Source organism: Onychomys torridus, chromosome 15 (assembly GCF_903995425.1).
Source record: "Onychomys torridus chromosome 15, mOncTor1.1, whole genome shotgun sequence".
NCBI lineage: Eukaryota > Metazoa > Chordata > Mammalia > Rodentia > Cricetidae > Onychomys > Onychomys torridus.
The window spans coordinates 23,086,639-23,106,863 of record NC_050457.1 but is presented as its reverse complement, the minus strand read 5'-3'; the positions used below and the strand labels follow the sequence as shown (position 1 = coordinate 23,106,863).

Sequence of the window (20,225 nt, the reverse complement as noted above, 5' to 3'; positions counted from 1 at the left end):
TTCCCCAGTCCACATTGTCATGACTGATGAGCTTAGTTTCTCAAGTGACTTCAGGTAGGCTCCGGGAAATTCTTACGGAAGGAAATCTGAGATCCTAAGTTCTGTTAATCGTTACACTCGAAGGTTCATGACAGTGTCTGAGCAATGCCATCTCTTCACAGAATAGCCCGGAATCTTTTAAAATTTGTACAACCTTGAGAGAAGAAGCCCTAATTAAGGGAGATGTCGTCTCCAGGAGAGCATGCTGCTTTGCAGTAGCATTAGCTCTGAATCAGGTAAGGAGACATGAGTGAACTGGAAGTGGGTAGGACATTACTGATTCCACTGTTCCTGTTTTTCCTTTATTTTTTCCCCTCTGAACTATATTGTTAAGAAATCCCACAGTGAAAGCAATGCCTTTGTTGCCACAGCAATTTGCAGCTAAGTCTGTGCCTGCAAAGGACGTTTTCACATGTAGCTGAAGACCCAGCATGCATTTCTGTATACAGTAGGTAGGCCAAGATCTTGTGGAGAGTCCAAGAAATGTCCTTGTTATAGTAAAGATGGCACGTGCTTCCTGTGTAGCATTCTCAGAGAGCATTTTACGTTAGTGAGGGCTCCTGGTCAGTCCTTGCAAGTTAGACCCAGCTACGATTATTTAGTTGAAGCCTCACCGTTCCTTCATTCCTCATCCCCTTATTGACAAATGAGTCAACAAAGGCCCAGAAAAACAGGCGAAATCCTTGAGGTTGATCTCAGCGAAGGACATAGTACTGGAATACCTGCTGTCTTAAAGAGCCCCACCTCTGAGATCCCCTCTAGGAAGACCCAAAATATGTGAAATACTTTACACATTGTCTATGCAGTAAATGAAAGTCTCATGATAGAAAATTCTAATCAAGCTAGGTTATTACCCAACTAGCAAAACAGGGCTGGGGAGCTCTTCCTTAAACTAACTAGACTGGGTACTTAGAACTGAAGGGTGATCTTTCCTTAGTGCTAGGGAAGGCACTCCACCAGGCACCAACTGCACATGATCACCTCTGGCTTACCGGCTTTCCAGTCTGTCGGGGAAGGTGTTTCGTGCCTTCCTCCTCTGCCAGGGGCTGAGTGACATGGATGAAGTCTCGTCAGAGACACACGTCCCCAGTCTTTTTGCAGCTCTTGTCGTTTTGCTCTTATGAAATACAGGTCACACCATCAGAGCTCAGAGAAGCCCTCCTGTCATCTGCGTGACTCGGTTGAGCCTTGTGCAGGACTGTCCATGGTTGAGTGATCACTACCCTGACTTCAGCCTCGTCTCATAGCATCACTGCCTTTGTTTCTGTTGTCTGTCCATGTTTATCACCTTTGCATTTGTGTACTAATAACTTTTTAGTCGTTTTATTTGAAGTCTTTCTGAATTGCTTTGGTTTAGGTGTATCTCTTCTATGTTGCAGAACCTCAACTTGCCTTATAGAATGACACTAGTCTGTAGCTAGAGTTTTCCTGCCTGGCCCAGTCAGGACAAATCTCTCTTACTCGCCAGTCCCACCGTCGCTCAGACCCAACCAAGAAAGCACACAGAAACTTACACTGTTTTCAAATTGTATGGCTGTGGTAGGCTTCTTGTTATCTACTTTTTCTATCTTAAATTAACCCATTTCTGCTTATCTATACTTTGCCACATGGCTTGTGGCTTACCAGTGTCTTTACACGTTGCTTTTCATGGCGGCGGCTGGCGGTGTCTCTCCCCAGCCTTCTACTTCCCAGAATTCTCTTCTCTCTTGTCCCGCCTATATTCCTGCCTGGCCACTGGCCAATCAGAACTTTATTTACACAGAGCGATATCCACAGCACTAGTCTTTCTTTATCTGTTTAGATTCATATGACATGAATGCTCTTAGTGTTAGCATCCAGACCCACCCCTTGGGACCTGACCAGTATGCAGGCAATACCTTGGCCTGCTCGGGGTCCTGACAACTCAGAGTCCAGCTCCGACTTGCTCCCGCCTTTTGAAGGGTTCTTGTAGAGGAGAGAAGAATGAGGAAATATTAGGTAGAAAGATAGAAAGAGACGGTAAGAAAGACAGAGACATGGGATAGCTTCGGGAGGGCCCTGGGTCAATACCCAGACACCTAGAGCTTTATCCAAAAGAGCTTTTTATAATATGCCAAGGAGAGAGGCAAAAGACTTCCTCCTTGCAAGGTCAAAGCACACTGTATAGCCAAGTGTAGACCCTTCCAAACACCTGGTAACCACGCCATGGCCAAATCATCCCATTGTGCAGCCCTGCTGGGTAAAGCAAGCTCAGATTCTCTGACTGTGAGTAAGTTCTCACTAGGAAGCCTCTGTGGGCTTCATAGACAACATCATGTGCTCATTGCTACGAGGTCTCTCTGTGCATGCCTCTCTGTGCGTGCTTGAAGTCTCCTTATAAAAGTGGGGTCCCGCCCTCCTTATCTCTTCTTTTTTCCCTCTCCTTCTCTCCTCAACCCCCTCCCCGCTCTCTTTCTCGCTCCTTCTGTCCCCCTCTCTCTTCTTTCTCTCTTCCCATGAGGCAGCTGTGCACTCCCTTTTCCTCTCTCCTCTCCCTTCCCCTTCCCCACTAATCAAACTCTCCACCTGAGCATGGTCTGCGTGGTGTGCCTCTTACCCACCCTGGGGCACCTTGGCTCCAACCTACCAAGGTCTCTCTCCCACCATTTTACAATCTCAGGTGGAATTTTATTTGATGCTTTGTACTCTTACAACTTAAAATGCGGCAGTTTCTACTGCTGCTGTACTGGCTGCTCTTAAAATGAGGTCGGCCAAGTTATGAATGAAGCAGGATAATGACTTTTGTGCTGTTTGTCTGAAAGGGGAGTGCAGTGTTTTCCAGCAGGTGGTCTGCTCTGTTTGTAGGCACTGGTGTGAGCCAGTGAGGCAAACCGAAGGAAGAGGTGGGGGGCTTTCTCTTCTCGTGCCCCCTGTAATTCCTTATAACTGCTCTGCCCCACTAACTCTGGAGTCCTGAGCAACTTTGTGCTGGGGATTCGTCTTCTATTGTGAACGTTGGAGAGATGGACAGAAGCTGCTCTTAGTGGGACTTAGCCCCGCCTCAGCCAGCCAGGGCCACTGTTTGACGTCATTCCTGTCCAGTGTCCTCTCTACTGCTTACTTCAAAACCGTTTTGTTACTTCGTTTCCTCAATCTAATTCCTTTGACAGGAGCTGCTGATAGTGAAGGGAATGTGTTTGCTCCTTCTTCATCTCCATCATGGAACTTTAGTTGATATGCTGCCTCTTTTCTCTTAAATGTACCCAATCTGTCAGCTTTAAATAGGAAATAAAGGAGAGGAAACGGACCCTGTATTTTCCATTTCTCACGCCCTTATTTTCCTTTTGTGTAGTATAATTCTCCCTTCCCAGGTGCACGGCCTTCACACTACTCTGCAACCATATTCTGCAGAGTTGTGGTCCTTTACGGCTCGGTGGTCTGTCGTCTGTTGCCACAGCCGCTACTCTGTGTTCCCTCCTTTGCCTGTGATGGGCCTTCTGAGGAGTTCTCCCAACAAGCACATTACCTGAGCTCTTGACGTTTAAGTGATTTATTTGTACTGATCCTACAGTCTCACCAGATTTAACCTTTTGAGATAGCACTTGCTTTTCTCGAGGGTTTATTGTTTGTTTTTGAACTCTGGCCTTTTGTTCTCCTCACTGCTGGGGAGAACTCCGCCTGACTTCATTTCTATGGCTGATTGATGTGCTCTTCTTCATCTTTCTTATTTTTATCCTCTGTATCCATGAACACATTGTCATACTGGAGTTTCCTCTACTAATTATTTTCTCAGTTTTGTTTTATTGTGTCCCTTTTCTCTTATTTAAAAAAAAAAAAAAAACTCTGTTTACACAGTTCTTATGCAGATTCTCTTTTGATTACTCATTCCTCAAAAATGGAAATCTCTTTTCTAACACCATTGGCAGTAAATTCATGTCAGAGAGACAGAAACACCAAAGCCCTCATCTAGATGGGCAGGCTTTCCTTTGTATAACAACTCCATATTGTATCCTGCAGTCCTGCATACATATGCCCACACTTGTTTCTCCCTGATTATGGCAACAGGATTTCCGGATGCAGCCTCTTCTCTGCTGCTACCAAAGAGACACACTGCCTCCTGCTTTGCCATACAGCTTTGCCATGGATGTCCTCACCACTAACCTCCCCAGGGACCCCCAGTTTGCCCCTTACCTCAACTCCAATTGCTGCAGGCCCACATTTAGGTCATGGACTCTAGGTTGTGCTGGTGGGGAACCTCCTAGAACCTAGAATGTGGAGGCCCTTTCTGTAATGTGTAATCCACCTGCTTCCTCCTCCATCTTATTGGGCTCCATCTCTGGGGATTCTAACATTGTACCCACGTCTTCTCTGGTTTGAGGCTTTACTGATTATGCCAGTGATGAGTTTGCTTTCTGTTTCTCATTTTCACTTTCCTCAAAGCTGTTCCAGTAGGAGAAGGGAAAAATGCATTAAGCCTCCGTCTTAAAAACTAGACGCAGAGAGATTGCTAAAACATAGGAGACCATGTCACTGGGTAAAACCCTTATGTAATGCTTGTTTAATTTTGGTTATTAAAAAAATCCCATTGTTGATTGAAAACTCTGAGGCCCCATGCATGGGAACATCCTGCTTTCTCTAAGTGATGTGTAGGAGAATGGAGTGATGGCTACATGCTTTGGAGTATAACTTTTGTTTTTCCTTCCAGAACCAGGTGGAAAAAGCCACGTCCATTTTTTCTCAAATCATGAACCCAGAGAGTATAACCTGTGCTAACTTAAATGTAAGTGATTTCCTTGTAGTTTAACGTGAGTTGAAATGTGGTAAAATGCCTGCTGGTTTTGTGTGTGTGCAGTGATGTGATTGTCCAGTGTTGTCATTTAGTTAGAGAATAATCACTGACCAAACTTCTCTCTGGGAAGAGCCACCCTATGAGAGAAGTCATCACCACAGAGCTTCTGGGAGATTGTGAATGGTGCGGCAATGGGTCTGCTCAGGCATATGGCAGGGTGAGAAGGCTGTAGGTTTGAGAAGAGAGGGTGGTTGTATTAGCCAGACTACTCTCCCCTGGTCCTGGGTAAAGTCTGCATGCTTACTGCATCCATCTGTGGCAGCTAACTTGTGATGTGCATGTGACTGGTAGGTCACTATACATGCTGTCTTAGTTAGGGTTCCTATTGCTGTGAATAGACATCATGACCACAGCAACTCTTATAAAGAAAACATTTCATTGAGGCTAGCTTACAGTTTCAGAGGCTCAGTCCATTATCATGACAGGGAGCATGGCAGCGTGCAGGCAGATGTGGTGCTGGAGCTGAGAGTGCTACATCCTGCAGGCAACAGGAAGTCGACTGACTGTCACACTGAGGGAAACTTGAGCCAAAGAGACCTCAGAGCCTGCCCCCACAGTGACACGCTTCCTCCAACAAGGCCACACCTCCTAATAGTGCCACGCCCTTTGGGGGCCATTTTCTTTCAAACCCCCACACCTGCTATGCAGCCAGTAGGCACTGAGGAGATGGCATCTGTTTGCATTCCTGTTATATTTATTGTGGGTCTGCCAAGGGACATCTACCTGTTGGCTTATCGGGGCTGCTGTGCCACCTGCGTGGGGCCTTGTGGGTCTGCAGGGGGCTGCGCTCATTCAGCCAAGACATGTGAAATAGTCATAGTGAAAACAAAAGCCTCCCCCAGAACACTAGGCGCCTCCATACTAAAGGTCACAGCAAATCCTGCCCACCACTCCCGGTTTTTGAGCAGTGAGTCGGCCAAGGCTTTTGGACCAATGGAAACAAAGACCGTTCCGTCATTAAAGAAGCACATCCTCCACTCAGCCAGCCCCATGTGAGCCCTTGCCTATGTACCGAGTGTGTTTGTGCTGTGGAGAGTTATGAAGGACAAGCTCTCAATTTTTTTTAAAATTTATTTGTTTTATGTATATGAGTGTTTTGTCTGTATGTATATGTGTGCACCACATGTATGCCCAGTGCCTGTGGAGGTCAGAAGAAGAGGACATCAGATCCCCTAGAACTGGAGTTAGGGGTGGTTGTGAGCTGCCCTGTGAGTACTAGGAACCAAACCTGGATCCTGTGCAAGAACCACAAGTGTTGTGAACTACTGAGCAATCTCCCGAGCCCTTCAGATTCCCACCTCTCAATGTCTTGTCTTCTAAAGTGATCCAGGGGTTATGCTGAAGAATGTAGTTAGAGTTTTCCTGCCTGGCCCAGTCAGGACAAATCTCTCTTACCCTCCAGTCCCACAGTAGCTTAGACTCAACCAAGAAAGCACACAAAAACTTATATTGCTTACAAACTGTATGGCCGTGACAGGATGCTTGTTATCTACCTTTTCTATCTTAAATTAACCCATTTCTGTTAGTCTATACTTTGCCACATGGCTTGTGGCTTACCAGTGTCTTTACATGTTGCTTTCCATGGCGGCGGCTGGCGGTGTCTCTCTCCAGTCTTCTACTTCCCAGAATTCTCTTCTGTCTTGTCCCGCCTATACTTCCTGCCTGGCCACTGGCCAATCAGAACTTTATTTACATAGAGTGATATCCACAGCAGAAGAACTCTTTTTGGACTAGAAATATGTCAGCACCAGTGTGACGTGAACTAGGCCACAACCGTGCTGTGGGTGTCTTGAGACAGGACTGAACAAGGACAGAGCTGGGATGCAGAGCCACTAAGGAGAGTGAAGGAGACCTGATGGGTTTGGACTGAGGCATTCCTGTTGGCTATGTGTTTGCTTTCCAGCTGCAATGCTGTGTTAGGGGCTGTGGGCCCTTTGGGACTGCAGCCTCCATAGAAGGACGTCGACCTGGAGGATTTCGAGACAGGGTTTCTCTGTGTAGTTTTGGTGCCTGTCCTGGATCTCACTCTGTAGCCCAGGCTGGCCTCGAACTCACAGAGATCCGCCTGGCTCTGCCTCCCGAGTGCTGGGATTAAAGGTGTGTGTGCCACCGCCCGGCTATCAGATCGCTTTTGGTGAGGCTTTCCATGAAAAGAATACAGTGCTGATTATAGCCACCTCCTACTAGCTCCCAGTCCTTGGGTCCAGTCCACGGGATTCTTTAGGGTGGGTGTCTGACCTCAGTTTTCTAAGTATACCTTGAAAGCTTACCTAGCTTACCTGTGGGCGCCAGTGCAGAGTGGCATCTGAGGGTGATTCTGAAAGCTATTACCTGTGTTACTGTGTTTCCTCCGAAGCTTGGAGCTCTGCTTAGACCTACTCTAGGACTTGTTACAGAAAGATTCCTGTTACTAACTTACCTCATGTCAAGCAGTCGCTGCCAGTATTGAACACTGACTGTTTCCTGCCCCGGGCTAACGCTTCATATCCGTTCTTCCCTTCAGTCATCACAACGAAAGGACAGCTCTTACTTGCCTCTTCTTGCTTCCCTTTGGATCTGGACAGCTCTGGTGTCAGGTGCAGAACTGCCTCCTAGAGAGTGACTTCAGATGTGCTCGTTTCCTGGTGGGATGGGAGGGCTGCTGGGACTACAAAGGACTCTCCCACCAGCACCCAAGCTAGCCAGGTGGCTGTGGAATTAGGGAGGAGAACAGCGCATGAGCATGCGGGGAGAGACACAGTGCAGTGCGTGGGTCACCGTTGGCTTTCCCTGGAGTAGAGGTGCCATTGGTGGTGGGAGCTGAAGAGGCTTGGAGAGGCAGATTTTCACTTGATTTTAGCTAAGGCACCAGGCTAGATGCTCTGGTTTGTTAGTTGTGTAGAGTCCTGTTGGGACGTGTTAACTCTGTGGTGCAGATGTGGAAAGGATAATCCAGGGCAAATAAATTGCCAAGTTCTCACAGTTCAGTAGACACCAGGGTTTTAACGCAGACAGCAGTCTACAAAGCCGGGTCTCCCACCTCTCCAGGGAGATGAGACGCGTGAAGATAGGAAGGAACTGCCATCCAGGCCTGGGACGCTCTACTCCTGAGTAGTCCCGGGAAGAGCACGGTCCTGACAAGCACAGCCCGCTCACTGCCAGTGCTGGGGCCCCATTCTCTGGGTTTAGAGTTCTCTTCATACCCGACTCTCACAGTTGGTACAGAAATGCAGTAATTTCTTTTTCCAGATGAGAAGATGTTTTGGTGGGGATGCACCTTGAGCCTGTTGAGATGGGGGAGAAGTGTATCCATGTCTGGGGCTCATGCACTGCAAGGTAGCTTCTGTTCTCAGATGTGAGAGGAAAGCCAGCCAGCACACGGGTAGAATCAGCGTGTTGTAGTTAAGGACCACATGCAAGGAACCTTGAATTAATGTTAAATTTGATTCTCTTTGTGAATGAGGTCAATGAATTACCCACTATTGGGAAACCTTAATAAAATAGCCTTATTCTTTAAAAATTCCCACTTGGGAAACTTCCCGTTGTCCAATCTAAACCCTTGTGTCTCATTATAAACCTGTTTCTTCTTCCTCTGGGATGACAAGAAAGAAACGGTACATTCTTTGAGGAGGCTTTCCCATCCAGGTCTTCTACTAGCCTATGCTCTTTAAGTGACATAATAGGCTTCAGCTTTTCCAAGGTGGTCATCTACTTGGAATCCTTAAACAATTTGTTAACCTCACAGATGGGATGACAGAGCCTGTTGAGTCAATATTAGTGAAAGTAGATGAAAATTTTCTTTTTCTTGGTCTATTTTAAAAATCAATGTCTTGCATTAAAGTCTTTTGCTGCTGTGCATTAGAATTTGAACTGACCGAATCCTCCCCCAACTTAATTTCCTTTTTATCTGAATTGCTTCTGCTGCCTGTATGACCCTGAGGAGCTGGGTTCTTACTTTCCCAGCTGACACTTGCCATGTCCTGCATTCATTTAGTCTATGATCTCATCAAGACACATGCATGCTGCTGACTCCAGCCCGTCAGCCTCAAAAGAACCCCAAGCCCTCTCTGGCAGTGTTACTCAGCATCACAGGGTGAGTTTCCACTCCCAGAGGCCAGTGCGGGGCCACTTAGTGATCGCATTAGGATTCTTACCATGTCTCTGGGATTCTGGCGGGACTTCAGAGCCGCATGTGGAACAGAATTCACCTCTCAGAGGTGTTGATGGTGGTTAGTGTGCCCACTGCTCTCACGTGTTGGTTAAGACTATGAGTGTCTAACTGCTCTCAAGTTCCAGCTCGGGCTGAGAAGTGTTTCATTCTGTTCTTCAGGACCAAAGAGAACCCCTTCCCTGATGAGCCGCTTGCCCTCAGATTGTGTTTGTCTTTCGGGAGTCCATCTGTTGGAGGCTTGGCCCTTAGTGTGATGAGAACAAGGCAGGAGACCTTTAAGAGACAGTGCCCCATGAGGCTCCATCCTTTTGTGGGGAGCGATTGGCAATTAGTGGCGTCTGGAGGATGCTGAGTCTTTTTTCTTTTTTTTCAGGAGTGTAGCTACTGTGAACTACCTGTGATCTAGTAAATAACCCATGCATGTGCAACCCTAATTAAACTCGGGGTATTTTTTAAAAGGACATGAAAGTAGGAGGCCCGTGTTGGGAAGAGGAAGTATTCCAGAGGGAGTGGCATGGGAAGAAGAGAAGGGAATGGAAGGCTGGGTGTGCTCAAATTCATTATCTCCGTGGAGGAAATTGTTGAAAAAATATGTTTTTGAAATTGGAAGCAAAAAGGCTGTGCCTATAGGGTGGTCCTTCTTAAGTCACTGGGGGTGTGCTCTCAGGAGGGATGATGGTCATGGTAAGAATGTTCTAGAAGCCTAGCCAGGCCCACCATCTGCTCTCTGGTTTCCTCTTTGAGATACGATCCCTGCTTCCACATCTGCCATGGTATGACTCAGGTGAGCCCCTTCCCTGGCTGAGCTCAGGTCGGCTGTGGCCTGGCTGAGCTCAGGTCGGCTGTGGCCTGGCTGAGCTCAGGTCGGCTGTGGCCTGGCTGAGCTCAGGTCGGCTGTGGCCTGCACCTCCAGAACTGTGAGTTAGTGATCTTCTCCCCTCCTCAGTAGCCTGCATCGGTTTTGTTATGGCAGTAAAAATCCCAATACTCCAGCAAACAGACGTTACAAAAGGGGTGGGTGACATAATTCCTCTATATGGAGGAGGAAACACTGCCTTTCGTAGGGATCTGGGCTTTAAAAGTGTTTATCCCTTTTGGTTTAATCCCTTTTTTCAAGTTTAAAAAATTACTGGGTTTTTCATTTTAATGTATATACCGCAATCAATATAAACAATATATATGGTATGGCTAATTGCTGTACATTTATTCAATATGCAGTCTTAGTCTAGTTATTTCTAGTGTTAAGCAAAATTATTTAGTAACTAGCAAAGGAAAAATCTAATTTTTGGGAAAATACATTTTGAAGGTAACACATCAAATCGTAAACAGTGGTTAACACTGGTTGTTGAGTTCTCAGTTATTTTCATTTTTTAAAACCTTTTCTCTGTGTCTCAAAATTGTCCTGTGAGTACTGATGATGAGAGGTGAAATGCCCTTGCTCTTCCTGGATGGGAAGCCGTTAGCAGGGCCGTTTTGAAAGCTTGGGTGGGCACCCAGTTTTGAAGGGTCTTTAATGGGTGCCGTGCAAATAGCGAGGCTCCACTGAGACCTGAGCCAGCTTCCACTCCGCCTGGCGCAGCCTGGGTGCTGCAGTTAACTGACAGGTGAGAGGTGCCTGCACCTGCCGTGTGCTGGAGGTTCACTTAATGTTCGCAGTAACACAAAACGAGGCCTTGAGGCCATTTTTCCTTGCACGTGGGGATCACATAGCTAGTGATTGCCAGGGGTAAGATTTCAGCCAGGCACCGTGTGTGTGTGTGTGTGTGTGTGTGTGTGTGTGTGTGTGTGTGTGTAGACGTGTATGCAGAGGTCAGAGCATAACTGTGAGATGGTTTCTCATTCTTCTTATGGAATTCAGGAATCAGACTCAGGCTTGTGTAGCAAACACCTCTGCTCTCTGAGGCAGCTCACTGGTCCCAGCTACAGCAATGCCATTAGCTCTAGGAAAGTACACTTTTGCTAGTGAGCAGACATGCAAAGCACTTACAAACAAAAAAAACGGATCAGAGCTAATGAATTAATTAAGAATAATTAGGAAATAATATTTAAAAGTGGGTGTCTGTCAGTGCACATGGAAAAGCCAGCTCAGTCTTGTCTGTTCTTTTATTCAGATTTTAATCCATGTCCGGTCAAATATGTTGGAAAACGTGATAAAGATCTTACAGGACACTGTTGACAGAAATATATCGGTATTTGTGAAAAAACACGCGTTCTCAGAGGATGTGGTAAGTGGGTCAGCACTGCAGGTGGCGCCAAGTGCAAGGGCACCCTTCAGGGGCTCACCTGGCCTAGTCACCCTGAGAGGCCTCTTCAGCAAGAGGCCGGACCCAGCAGTTAGCTCCTGCGGTTTCAGGACGCACATGCTCAGTGCGAAGACTGTTTCCTCCTGGTGTAATATGGCTTCTGGGATTCTCAGGGAAGCGGCTCCTTCGTGATGTGATGTTCTTTCCCGGCACTATTCTGTAGGTGCTTTCCTCTTTTCTCTCAAGCATCCAGTACCTTCTCTGTGCTCCTCACTCTCAGCTAACCTTGCTTCCTGTTTGGGGGAGGAAATAGAAACAAGCCGAAGAGTGACTAGTCCCTGATCAGCCGCTGGCTGTGGTTGCTGTATGCCCATGGTGACTGCGCCTGCTCTCTCCAGCATCTCCATCGTCTGTCCGTCTTTCCCTGCTCCTGGGCACTGTCTGTCTCTCCTTCCTTGTGGACCAGTCCTATCAACGTTATTGTGTATATTATCTGTCCTACAAATAGGAAAGCTGGATCTTGCAAAAGCCAGTTCTTCCAGAGTTAATGTGATAAGGTAATGCCCTCAGTAAATATACCACTATACGTTTCTGTGGCTTAACTTAAAACAAACAAGACTAGCTTGTTTAAAGGAAGGAACGGCTTGAAGACACAGCTCAGCCGTTCTCTTCCCCAGCTCTCAGAGTCCACCTTATTTTTTTCTCACAAGGTCCTGGGGACCAGTGAGCACCGGAGATCCACCTCTCTCTACCTCCTAACTTCCAGATGAAAAGCCTGCCTTTTTGGATCATCTTGGCTTTTTACATGGGTGCTAGAGATCAAATTTTAAGTCTTTGTTTTTACAAAGCAGACTCGTACTTGACAAAGCTATCTCCTCCCTCCTCTGCATAAAACCTTTCTTCACATTTATCTGTTTTTATATTTATTTTGTGTGTGTATATGGTGTGTGTGCATGTGCCTGTGCGTGTCTGAACACATGTGCCACAGTACATGTGGAAGTCAGAAGACTTTTTTGAAAGTTGGTTTTTGCCTTCTACCATATAATTTTGGATCCAGGTTCTCAGGCTTGGTGGCAAGCACCCCTACTTGGTGACAAGCTCCCCTACCTGCTGAGCCATCTTGCCAGCCCGAAAAATGTGGTTTTGTATGACTGAAACACTATAGCAAAGTAAAAGAGAATACTTTCAGTTTTTAATCATATAACAAAGAGCTGAGCAACCCTAATACAGAGAGTTCTTTTTGAAAATTACGAGAAAAGAACCAAGAGCCAATGCTGAAGAGAGACGGAGTTCACTTAGGACTCTGAATGCCTTTAAACCTTTGGGAACCTCTCAGGCCTAACAGTGTATTCCTCAGAATCCCAGCCATTAAGTGAGATACATGGTCAGATACATTTGTATATCTATATTTCAATTAATGTAGAAAACCAAAAACATAACCCAAACTGGTATGAGAAAGTAGCTAAGGAGTAGAAGTAGGGTTTCCCTTAGTGTGCTTTGTACATTTGGCTTTGCGACAATGGTAAATGCTTCCTACAAATTAAAATTAAATTAAATATAAATGAAGAGAAAACAGCAATCCCTAAAAATTGAAAACAGTGAAACAAATGAGCTCCTATGCCTCACTGAGGACATGAGCACACAGCAGAAGTTACTGCTGATCATTTGAAATGTAACCACTATTTTCAAAGCTTTATCTATTACTTATGTGTACCTCTGAGTTGATATGCATCATGAGTCCAGATGCCTGCAGAGGCCGGAGGGCATCAGGTCTCCTGGAAAGGGAGTTACAGGAGGAGGTTTTAAAGCTACCTGATGTGGGTGCTAGAAACTGAAGCTGGCTCCTCTGCAAAATCAGTAAGCACCCTTAGCCACTGAGCCAGCTCTCCAGCCCCAAATGTAGTTGTGTGTACCTCCAGTAACATGCAGAGGGAGGGGTGAAGACCTAAGAAAGCATGTTATATTGGGGTGGTGGTGGCGCACACCTTTAATCCCAGCTCTTGGGAGGCAGAACCAGGTGGATCTCTGAGAGTTTGAGGCCAGCCTGGTTTGCAAAGTGAGATCCAGGACAGGCACCAAAACTACTCAGAGAAACCCTGCCTTGAAAATCAAAAACAAAAACAAAAAACAAACAAAAAAAAAAAAAAGAAAAAGAAAAGAAAGAAAAAGAGAAGAAAGCGTGTTATTACCGGTGGTCTGGCATTATCGATCCTGCTCACACTGTCGCCCGTTCTGACCAAGCGGCTTGTAGGTGGTCCTCCTTCCTTGTTCCACTGTCCTGTGCCTTGCCGGTTCTGGTCCAGGCTGAGTTGGCAGGACAGGCACCCGGGGGCAGGGGACACTTCCTTCCTCATATGTGGCATCCCAGCTCTGTCCCACCCGTTTCCCCCTTCTGCCCATAGACTTCTTCCTGCTGGCAAAGGGGTGCTCAGGAATCTCACTGGCCGTGACTGGCTTCTTCCTAGCAGAGGTGTTCACTCGGGCTGGGTTGTCATCTTCCCAGACCATGTTGGAGTAAGTTTAAAAAAGCAGAGGACGTGGAGGTATGACCAGACTGTAGGGTACACAGCTGTGCTTGTGTGTACTGGAGATCATGTGTATACACCCATGCATATTTGTATGTGTGCGCGTGCGCACACATATGTGTGATAACAGTACCGAGGTAACCTCCGTTTTCCTCAGTCGTTAATTTTAGTAAATCATTATGACCTGTTGTCGCCGTTTATGTCTACAGCACACAGACAAGCCTCACCCTGAAAACTCACCCTGCCCTTCAGCCTGCTCCCCCTGGTTCCTGTGAGACTCTCGGGGAATTGCGTGGTGGGAAATGAATCCTACAGCTCCAGTGTCTTCTGAGCTACTTTTGTTGTTGTTGTTGTTCACTTGTTGCTCTGTTGTGTTATCGTCGTCATTTTCCGAGGCAGGGTCCTGCTGGGCAGTCCAGGCTGGCCTGAAGCCCAGGAGCCTCCAACGTTAGCCTCTCAAGTGCTGGCATTTCCATCAAATGAAGGCGTGTGCCTGGCTTTAGCTAGGTCTGTGCGTGCGTGCGTGTGTGCGTGTGTGTGTGTGTGTGTGTGTGTGTGTATGTGTGTGTAAGAGAGACAGACAGACAGACAGGGTGGCAGGGAGACAGACAGAGATTGCATATGAATTCTAATAAAACTATATTTTTAAAGATTTTATTTTATTTTCTAAATTTTATGTGTCGAGTTTTTGCCTATATGTATGTCTGTTCAGCTAATGTGTGGAGTGGCCTTGGAAGCCAGAAGAGGGCGCCAGATCCTCTGGAGCTGGGGTTGGAGACCCGTTGTGAGCCAGCATGTGGGTGCCAGGAACCAAAACTGGCTCCTCTGTGAAGCAGCCGGGGCCGGTAACTGCTGAGCCACCTCTCCAGGCCCCAAACTCTGTGTTTTGAAAATCCTGTACTTAATGTTGATACCATAGTTAGTAAAAGTGTGCTGAGTCAGTCAGCTGTTGTAGATAGAATACCACAGAGGAGCATAGCAGAGTGCTTTTGGTTTCCTGAGGTGGTGTTAATGAAAGCGCTCCAATATTAGCTGTTTCCTCATTGATTTTTTGAAAAGCTAAGTTAACAGAGCACTGTGATGTGATCTTAGCTGCATCCTGTGGCTGTTGGGAGGCTGAGAAGGTGTCTGCAGTGATGGACCACTGTAGCCAATGCAGCAGGGTGAACGTCCCCCTGCCTGTTTTGCTCTGCTTCTAGGGGAAGCCTGTGTCCCCACATGAACGTGGGGTGCATCGTCCCACCTTGAACCTGAGTGCTGAGCAGGCCGTTCTCCCAGAACATGAAGCTGACTGTCTGCAGTTCAGTCAGGAGCCCGTGTCCGGTAGGAAGATGGACAGGTGTCAAATAGAGTTAGGATTTATTTAGAAGACGCCCAAAGGATGTTGGGAAGCTTGACTTTCATTGGGATGTTAGTCTGAGTCCTCAGTTGGAATTGAACTAAGGAAAAGGTTGACTTTGTTCACATCCTAATTTTGAGCTGGCCCGTTTTTGTAGGGTTAGTACCATGGACTTGTGACTACTGTTTCTACATCTGGTCTTCCACTCTGTGTCTCAGGCCTGTCTAGCCAATGGTCTCCTTGGCATGTTTCACCTCCAAAACAGAATTCTGGGTTTTCCCTCCAATTTTGCCTCTTCCTCTCCTCGTTATCTCAGTAAATGACAATGTCCATCATGTTCCTAAAACCCAAGTTAGGAAGGACATTGACCTTGTTTCCTTCAGCTCCTAGCCAGTGAGTTCCTCACTGTAATCACAGTGTGCCTCACATGCATCCACCTCTCCTCCTTTCCTGTGTATTTCCCAGTCTAAATCACCATTTTGTTTTTCTCCTCTAGGCTGTGATGGGGGCTCTGGGATTGTCTCCACATTCCTTCCTCCCCCCTGCCTCATTTATTCTCTGGGTGGCTTGTTAAGTCTGGATCACACCATAGCCCCTGTCATCCCCTGGCTTTGAGGGTAAATTCCAAGCATCTTTCTGGGGACTGTATGTGAAGTCCACATGATCTGGCCTGCCCCCTGTTCTCACCCTTACCTTGTTGATTCTGCTGGCATTTGACCTCTCCCAGTTTCGTTTCGCTGAAAGGCGTGTGCTATTTGAATTCCTTTTGTAAGGTAAAATGATACAGCTTTACTTTGAACTTTGTGTATGACTTCCAGAGGCTCTTACAGTCAGTTGTGCCTATGTGCCCTGGTGTTTATCTTTATGAGCACACTGTCTGTTTCTGAATGTCTGTTTTGCTTCTTAGAGAATAGGAAGACATCATTGTGATGTAAGGATTACTCTTTTTCCAGCTGGCCCAAGTGAGGGAAAAACTGAAGGACAACCCCACCCTCACAGCCAAGTTTGAGGAGATCTATGCGAAGCTGCACATTAACGGCCAAGTCTCCGTTTACACATTGGACGCTATGCTCTGCCATGTCCCCCTGGACAAGAAATCCAACACAGTGCTATTAAAGAAGAAGATGAGGATGGTCAGCCGACGGACCTTACAACCGCTCAGCCAGACCCTGCTGACTGAGTAACTATGTCTTCCCCCTACCAGGTCTGGAGGAAGCGGCTTGGAGGCACCTGCTTCAGGTATTGGCTTCTCCAAGATGCTAGGCCTTTCACTTGAGTGGCACTATGCCTGTGCCTGGTCTCCCTAAGTCCCGAGTCCCCTGAGTGGTGACTTGTTGATCAGAGAGATGAGAAGAAGAGCTAGCTCAGGCAAGGGAAGCACAGTTGCCGCAGGAAGGCACCTGTGACAGCCGCTCCAGAGTAAGGACCACGGCCGCTAACACAGTCCAGCGCCAGAGTGGACTCAGGAGGTACCGCAGAAGGAATTCCCATGGCCTCATCAACCTTGCCTGAACTTTCACAGGAGAGATGCCTTGCAAGTGATGTCCTCACTGAATTCGAGAGCTGAAACCCTCTCCTACCATGTTGGAAATGGCCAAAGCCTTCTCTCATCTCTGCCATCATTTTTCCGTCTACAAAATAATATTGCCCATGTGTGCTTGGATGATTTGACATTGTCATTCAAGGGTCAGTAGAGTTAATCTTTCTCCAAAACAAGAAATAAAAGGTACCTCCACGGACTTGAGATTGTGTTTGTCTTTTCTCAGCACGTAAAGAAAACTAGAATTTAGCTTTCAGAATTGGTAAGTCTGCCAGATTGAAATGATTACTGTCTTTGTCATTGGCAAGCCATGAATGCTAAGAAACCCATGGGATGCTTAGTTTTCTATTGGACACCATCAACACTCGGTCCTGCCTGTTGCTGTGTTTGTGCTGCGCTCTCTCGCTCTCTCTTTCTCTCTCTCTCTCTCTGTACATTATTTCTGTTACTTCGATTATTACCATTATCTTGACAGCAGGCTGTTCCTGGGACAGTCTGAAATGCAGCATTGGATGAATTGTGCATATGGGGTCATTTACAAAAGCAAGCCAGGAACCGTCTCACTCGTTCGTGTTTCTGAAGGGCCCAGCCAGCTGTTGAACCACAGCAGAGAGCAAGCTTGCTCCAGCTTGCCCCTGAGGCCGTTTCCAGAATAAAGTCTGTTCCCTTCATTGCTCTTCTCGGGCAAGGATTGTCTTCAGAATCAGAAATTTTAGAATCGGAGGAGTCTCCCGCGTCTCCTAACTCCCTCATGTTTCAGGTTGAAGAAGTGACTTGTCCACACTGGCAGAACTAACTAGGGTGGGACACTAGATGACTGGTCTGGTACCCTTCCCACGGTGCCTGCCATCTTACGTCTCTTCTGAGGCTAAACAGTCCCTCCTAAGATCTTTCCAGACTGCTAGGGACTCCCATGGCTTACTGTGTGCCCGCAGGCCGTCAGTTTGCTCATTTGCTAATCGGGGCTAATAGCCAGCCCGCTGACTTAAAGTGGGAGTAATTGTGTAATCATTGTGTAAATAAAGCAGGCAGACTGGGCCTCACCGAACTGCTGTGCCACATCATCTCCTGTCACCACCTTAGTGGGGGCAGAATGGCCCCACCTAGTTGAGGAATTACGTGTCCTGCTCTGGCAGTACACAGGAGCCCATCTCAGGTGTCAAAAGGATTTTGCTTGTGTTCTATGAAGCATTAGACATCCTCATTTAAAAACAAAACCCACTGGGCAGTGGTGGCACACACCTTTAATCCCAGCACTAGGGAGGCAGAGCCAGGCGGATCTCTATAAGTTCAAGGCCAGCCTGGGCTACAGATCTAGGACAGGCACCAAAACTACACAGAGAAAACTTGTCTCAAAACAACAACAAAAAAAAATTCAAAAGTTTCTGTCTTCATAGAAGATAATGGAGCCAGGCACTTGGGAAGCAGAAGCAGGCAGATCATTGTGAGTTCAAGGTCAGCCTGGTCTCTAAAGTGAGTTCCGGGCAACCAGGGCTGTTACACAGAGAAACTATGTCTTAAAACAAACAAACAAGAAAAGAAAATGATGGCTTCCTGGCACCTGTGTGTGTGGTGTTTTATAAACAACAGAGCTTTACAGTTCCTACCTACAGAGTCTTGAGAGTAGACAATGCTTCCTGACTCCCAACTTATCCTTGTGTCTTTTCTTGCCAAGCATTTAAAGGGCTGTAATGTCTTAAATAAATGTGGCAGTGACTGTTAGGTCACAACCACTTACTAACAAAAAAAGAAGGAACAAACACAAACAACTTTGTGAACAAAAAATAACAACCCTTCCTAATCCCTGCTTCCCTGAGAGAAAGGCAGCTAGTGCCCTGCTAAAGATAAACAGCTACCAGACCAAGGTAACTAATGTGCAGTGTTATAGGTGGGCACTTCCTTAAAATGTATTAATCAAAAGTTTAAAAAAAAAAAAAAAAAGCAGGATTGTTTCTTTGAGCTATAGCAGTGGTTCTCAACCTGTGGGGTCATGACCCCTTTGGGGTTGAATAACCCTTTCACAGGGGTCATATATTAGATATGTTGTATATCAGATATTTACACCGTGATTCATAACAGCAGCAAAATACAGTTATGAAGTAGCAACAAAAATAATTTTATGGCTAGAGGGGGTCACCACAACATGAGGAAATGTATCCAAGGGCCGAGGCATTAAGAAGGTTGAGAATCACTGCTCTATAGATACTTGGGTGATGGGGAATTCAACAGAAGCAGGCCCACTTAATGCCAGAGTTAATTAATAGAAGTGACCACCATATAGCAAGGGTTACAGTTTGCCAGGTTCCTGCAGAGCAGCTTGGATACGTATCTCTTTGACTCCTCAGGAGAAGCCTCTGAGGTGGCTGCCCCACTACCTGGAAAAAGCTGAAGCTCATAGATTTGACTCCAGACAGTGGAAGATTACAATAGCATTTAAAAGCAAGCAATTGGGAAACGTTTTTCATTACATGTTTGCTGCGTGTGTGTGTGTGTGTGTGTGTGTGTGTGTGTGTGTGTGTGTGTGTGTGTTTGGCTGACTTACTCGTGTTCTTTTCTAACCTACAGCAGAAGAACTTGGAAGAGACAGCAGAGGGCGCCCCAAGTCTCTAGTTTGGTGGGGAATTGTTTTGTTGCAGGGTACCAGTTTTCAAAGCTGTCTTCCATTTCTGGAACTCAGAGAGAGCAGAGATTCACGCTGCAGGCCACACAAGTAAGGTATTCACTGCCTTAGGAGGGATGCAGAATGTTGCTTCACTTAAGGTAATAGTTGTCTGGTGTGGAGAGGACGTTTTTTAACAGAGAGAAACCTTTGAGGTTGGTCCTTCACAGAAAACACATGAGTGCAAGCGTGTGAGAGCCTTCGTACACACTTGAAAACATTCGATGATTCACTAGAACAGTCTTGGAATATTCCATGCTGGGGGGAGGAAAATCATAGTATCCTGGAGTATTTAGCTCTGCCCAATTCAAAGAATTGTTCAGAGGTCACATTTTGATTCCATGAATCGAACTTAGGTACTGAGTCTTCATAGAGTGCTGATTATAACGAGACTGGGATTCAGATGGAACATCCCTGCCAGAGGCCAGAACACCAGGGAAGAGCTCAAGGACTTTCTGAGAAATGAATGAGCGATTCTCAAAACCCTCCAATGCACCGGAAGGCGGTTCTAAAGCTGATCAAGGGGGAAGGGGACAGGTTCAGCTAATCACCGAAGAGCAGTCTGTATGAGAGCAGACCTTAAGGCTGTAAACATCTCATGGGGAAAGCTATGGTGGGCATTTTCTGCACACACTGTCAATGCTGGCATTCAAACCAAGAGGAAAGGCTTCTCCATTTCCCTGAGCCTAGCCCAGGAATGCTCTGCTGTTTCCCCATGGGTCTGAGGCTTTGGTCATTGACGTGGTTGTGCCCATGTCAACAATTCACTCAGGACTTTACTCACTCAAGGCTTCCTCTGTTGCCCACAGTCTCACATATATATTTTAAAAAATCACGATTGATGGCCACCTGCCCCAACTCCTATAGAAACCTGAAGTTAAATCTGAAGGCCGGAATTATTTCTCTTTAAATATGATGTCAGG

The 20,225-nt window shown here is 46.5% G+C and overlaps 1 protein-coding gene across 8 annotated transcripts in view; it reads left to right on the top strand.

The window, feature by feature from the left end:
• Ptcd2 (pentatricopeptide repeat domain 2) overlaps window positions 1-16,847 on the top strand; it is a 32,046-nt gene extending 15,199 nt beyond the window's left edge. For 4 of the 8 annotated variants that reach the window (XM_036206985.1, XM_036206986.1, XM_036206980.1 and 1 more), the window contains 4 exons: window positions 162-275; window positions 4,703-4,777; window positions 11,108-11,221; window positions 16,057-16,847. In XM_036206985.1, coding sequence (XP_036062878.1) covers window positions 162-275; window positions 4,703-4,777; window positions 11,108-11,221; window positions 16,057-16,287 — 534 coding nt within the window. In that variant the 3' untranslated portion in view covers window positions 16,288-16,847. Of the gene's footprint in view, window positions 1-161; window positions 276-4,702; window positions 4,778-11,107; window positions 11,222-11,349; window positions 12,150-14,963; window positions 15,088-16,056 lie in introns of those variants that run through there. The other 4 variants (XM_036206978.1, XM_036206984.1, XM_036206979.1 and 1 more) reach the window with 4 other exon arrangements.
• Window positions 16,848-20,225: the final 3,378 nt, after the last annotated feature.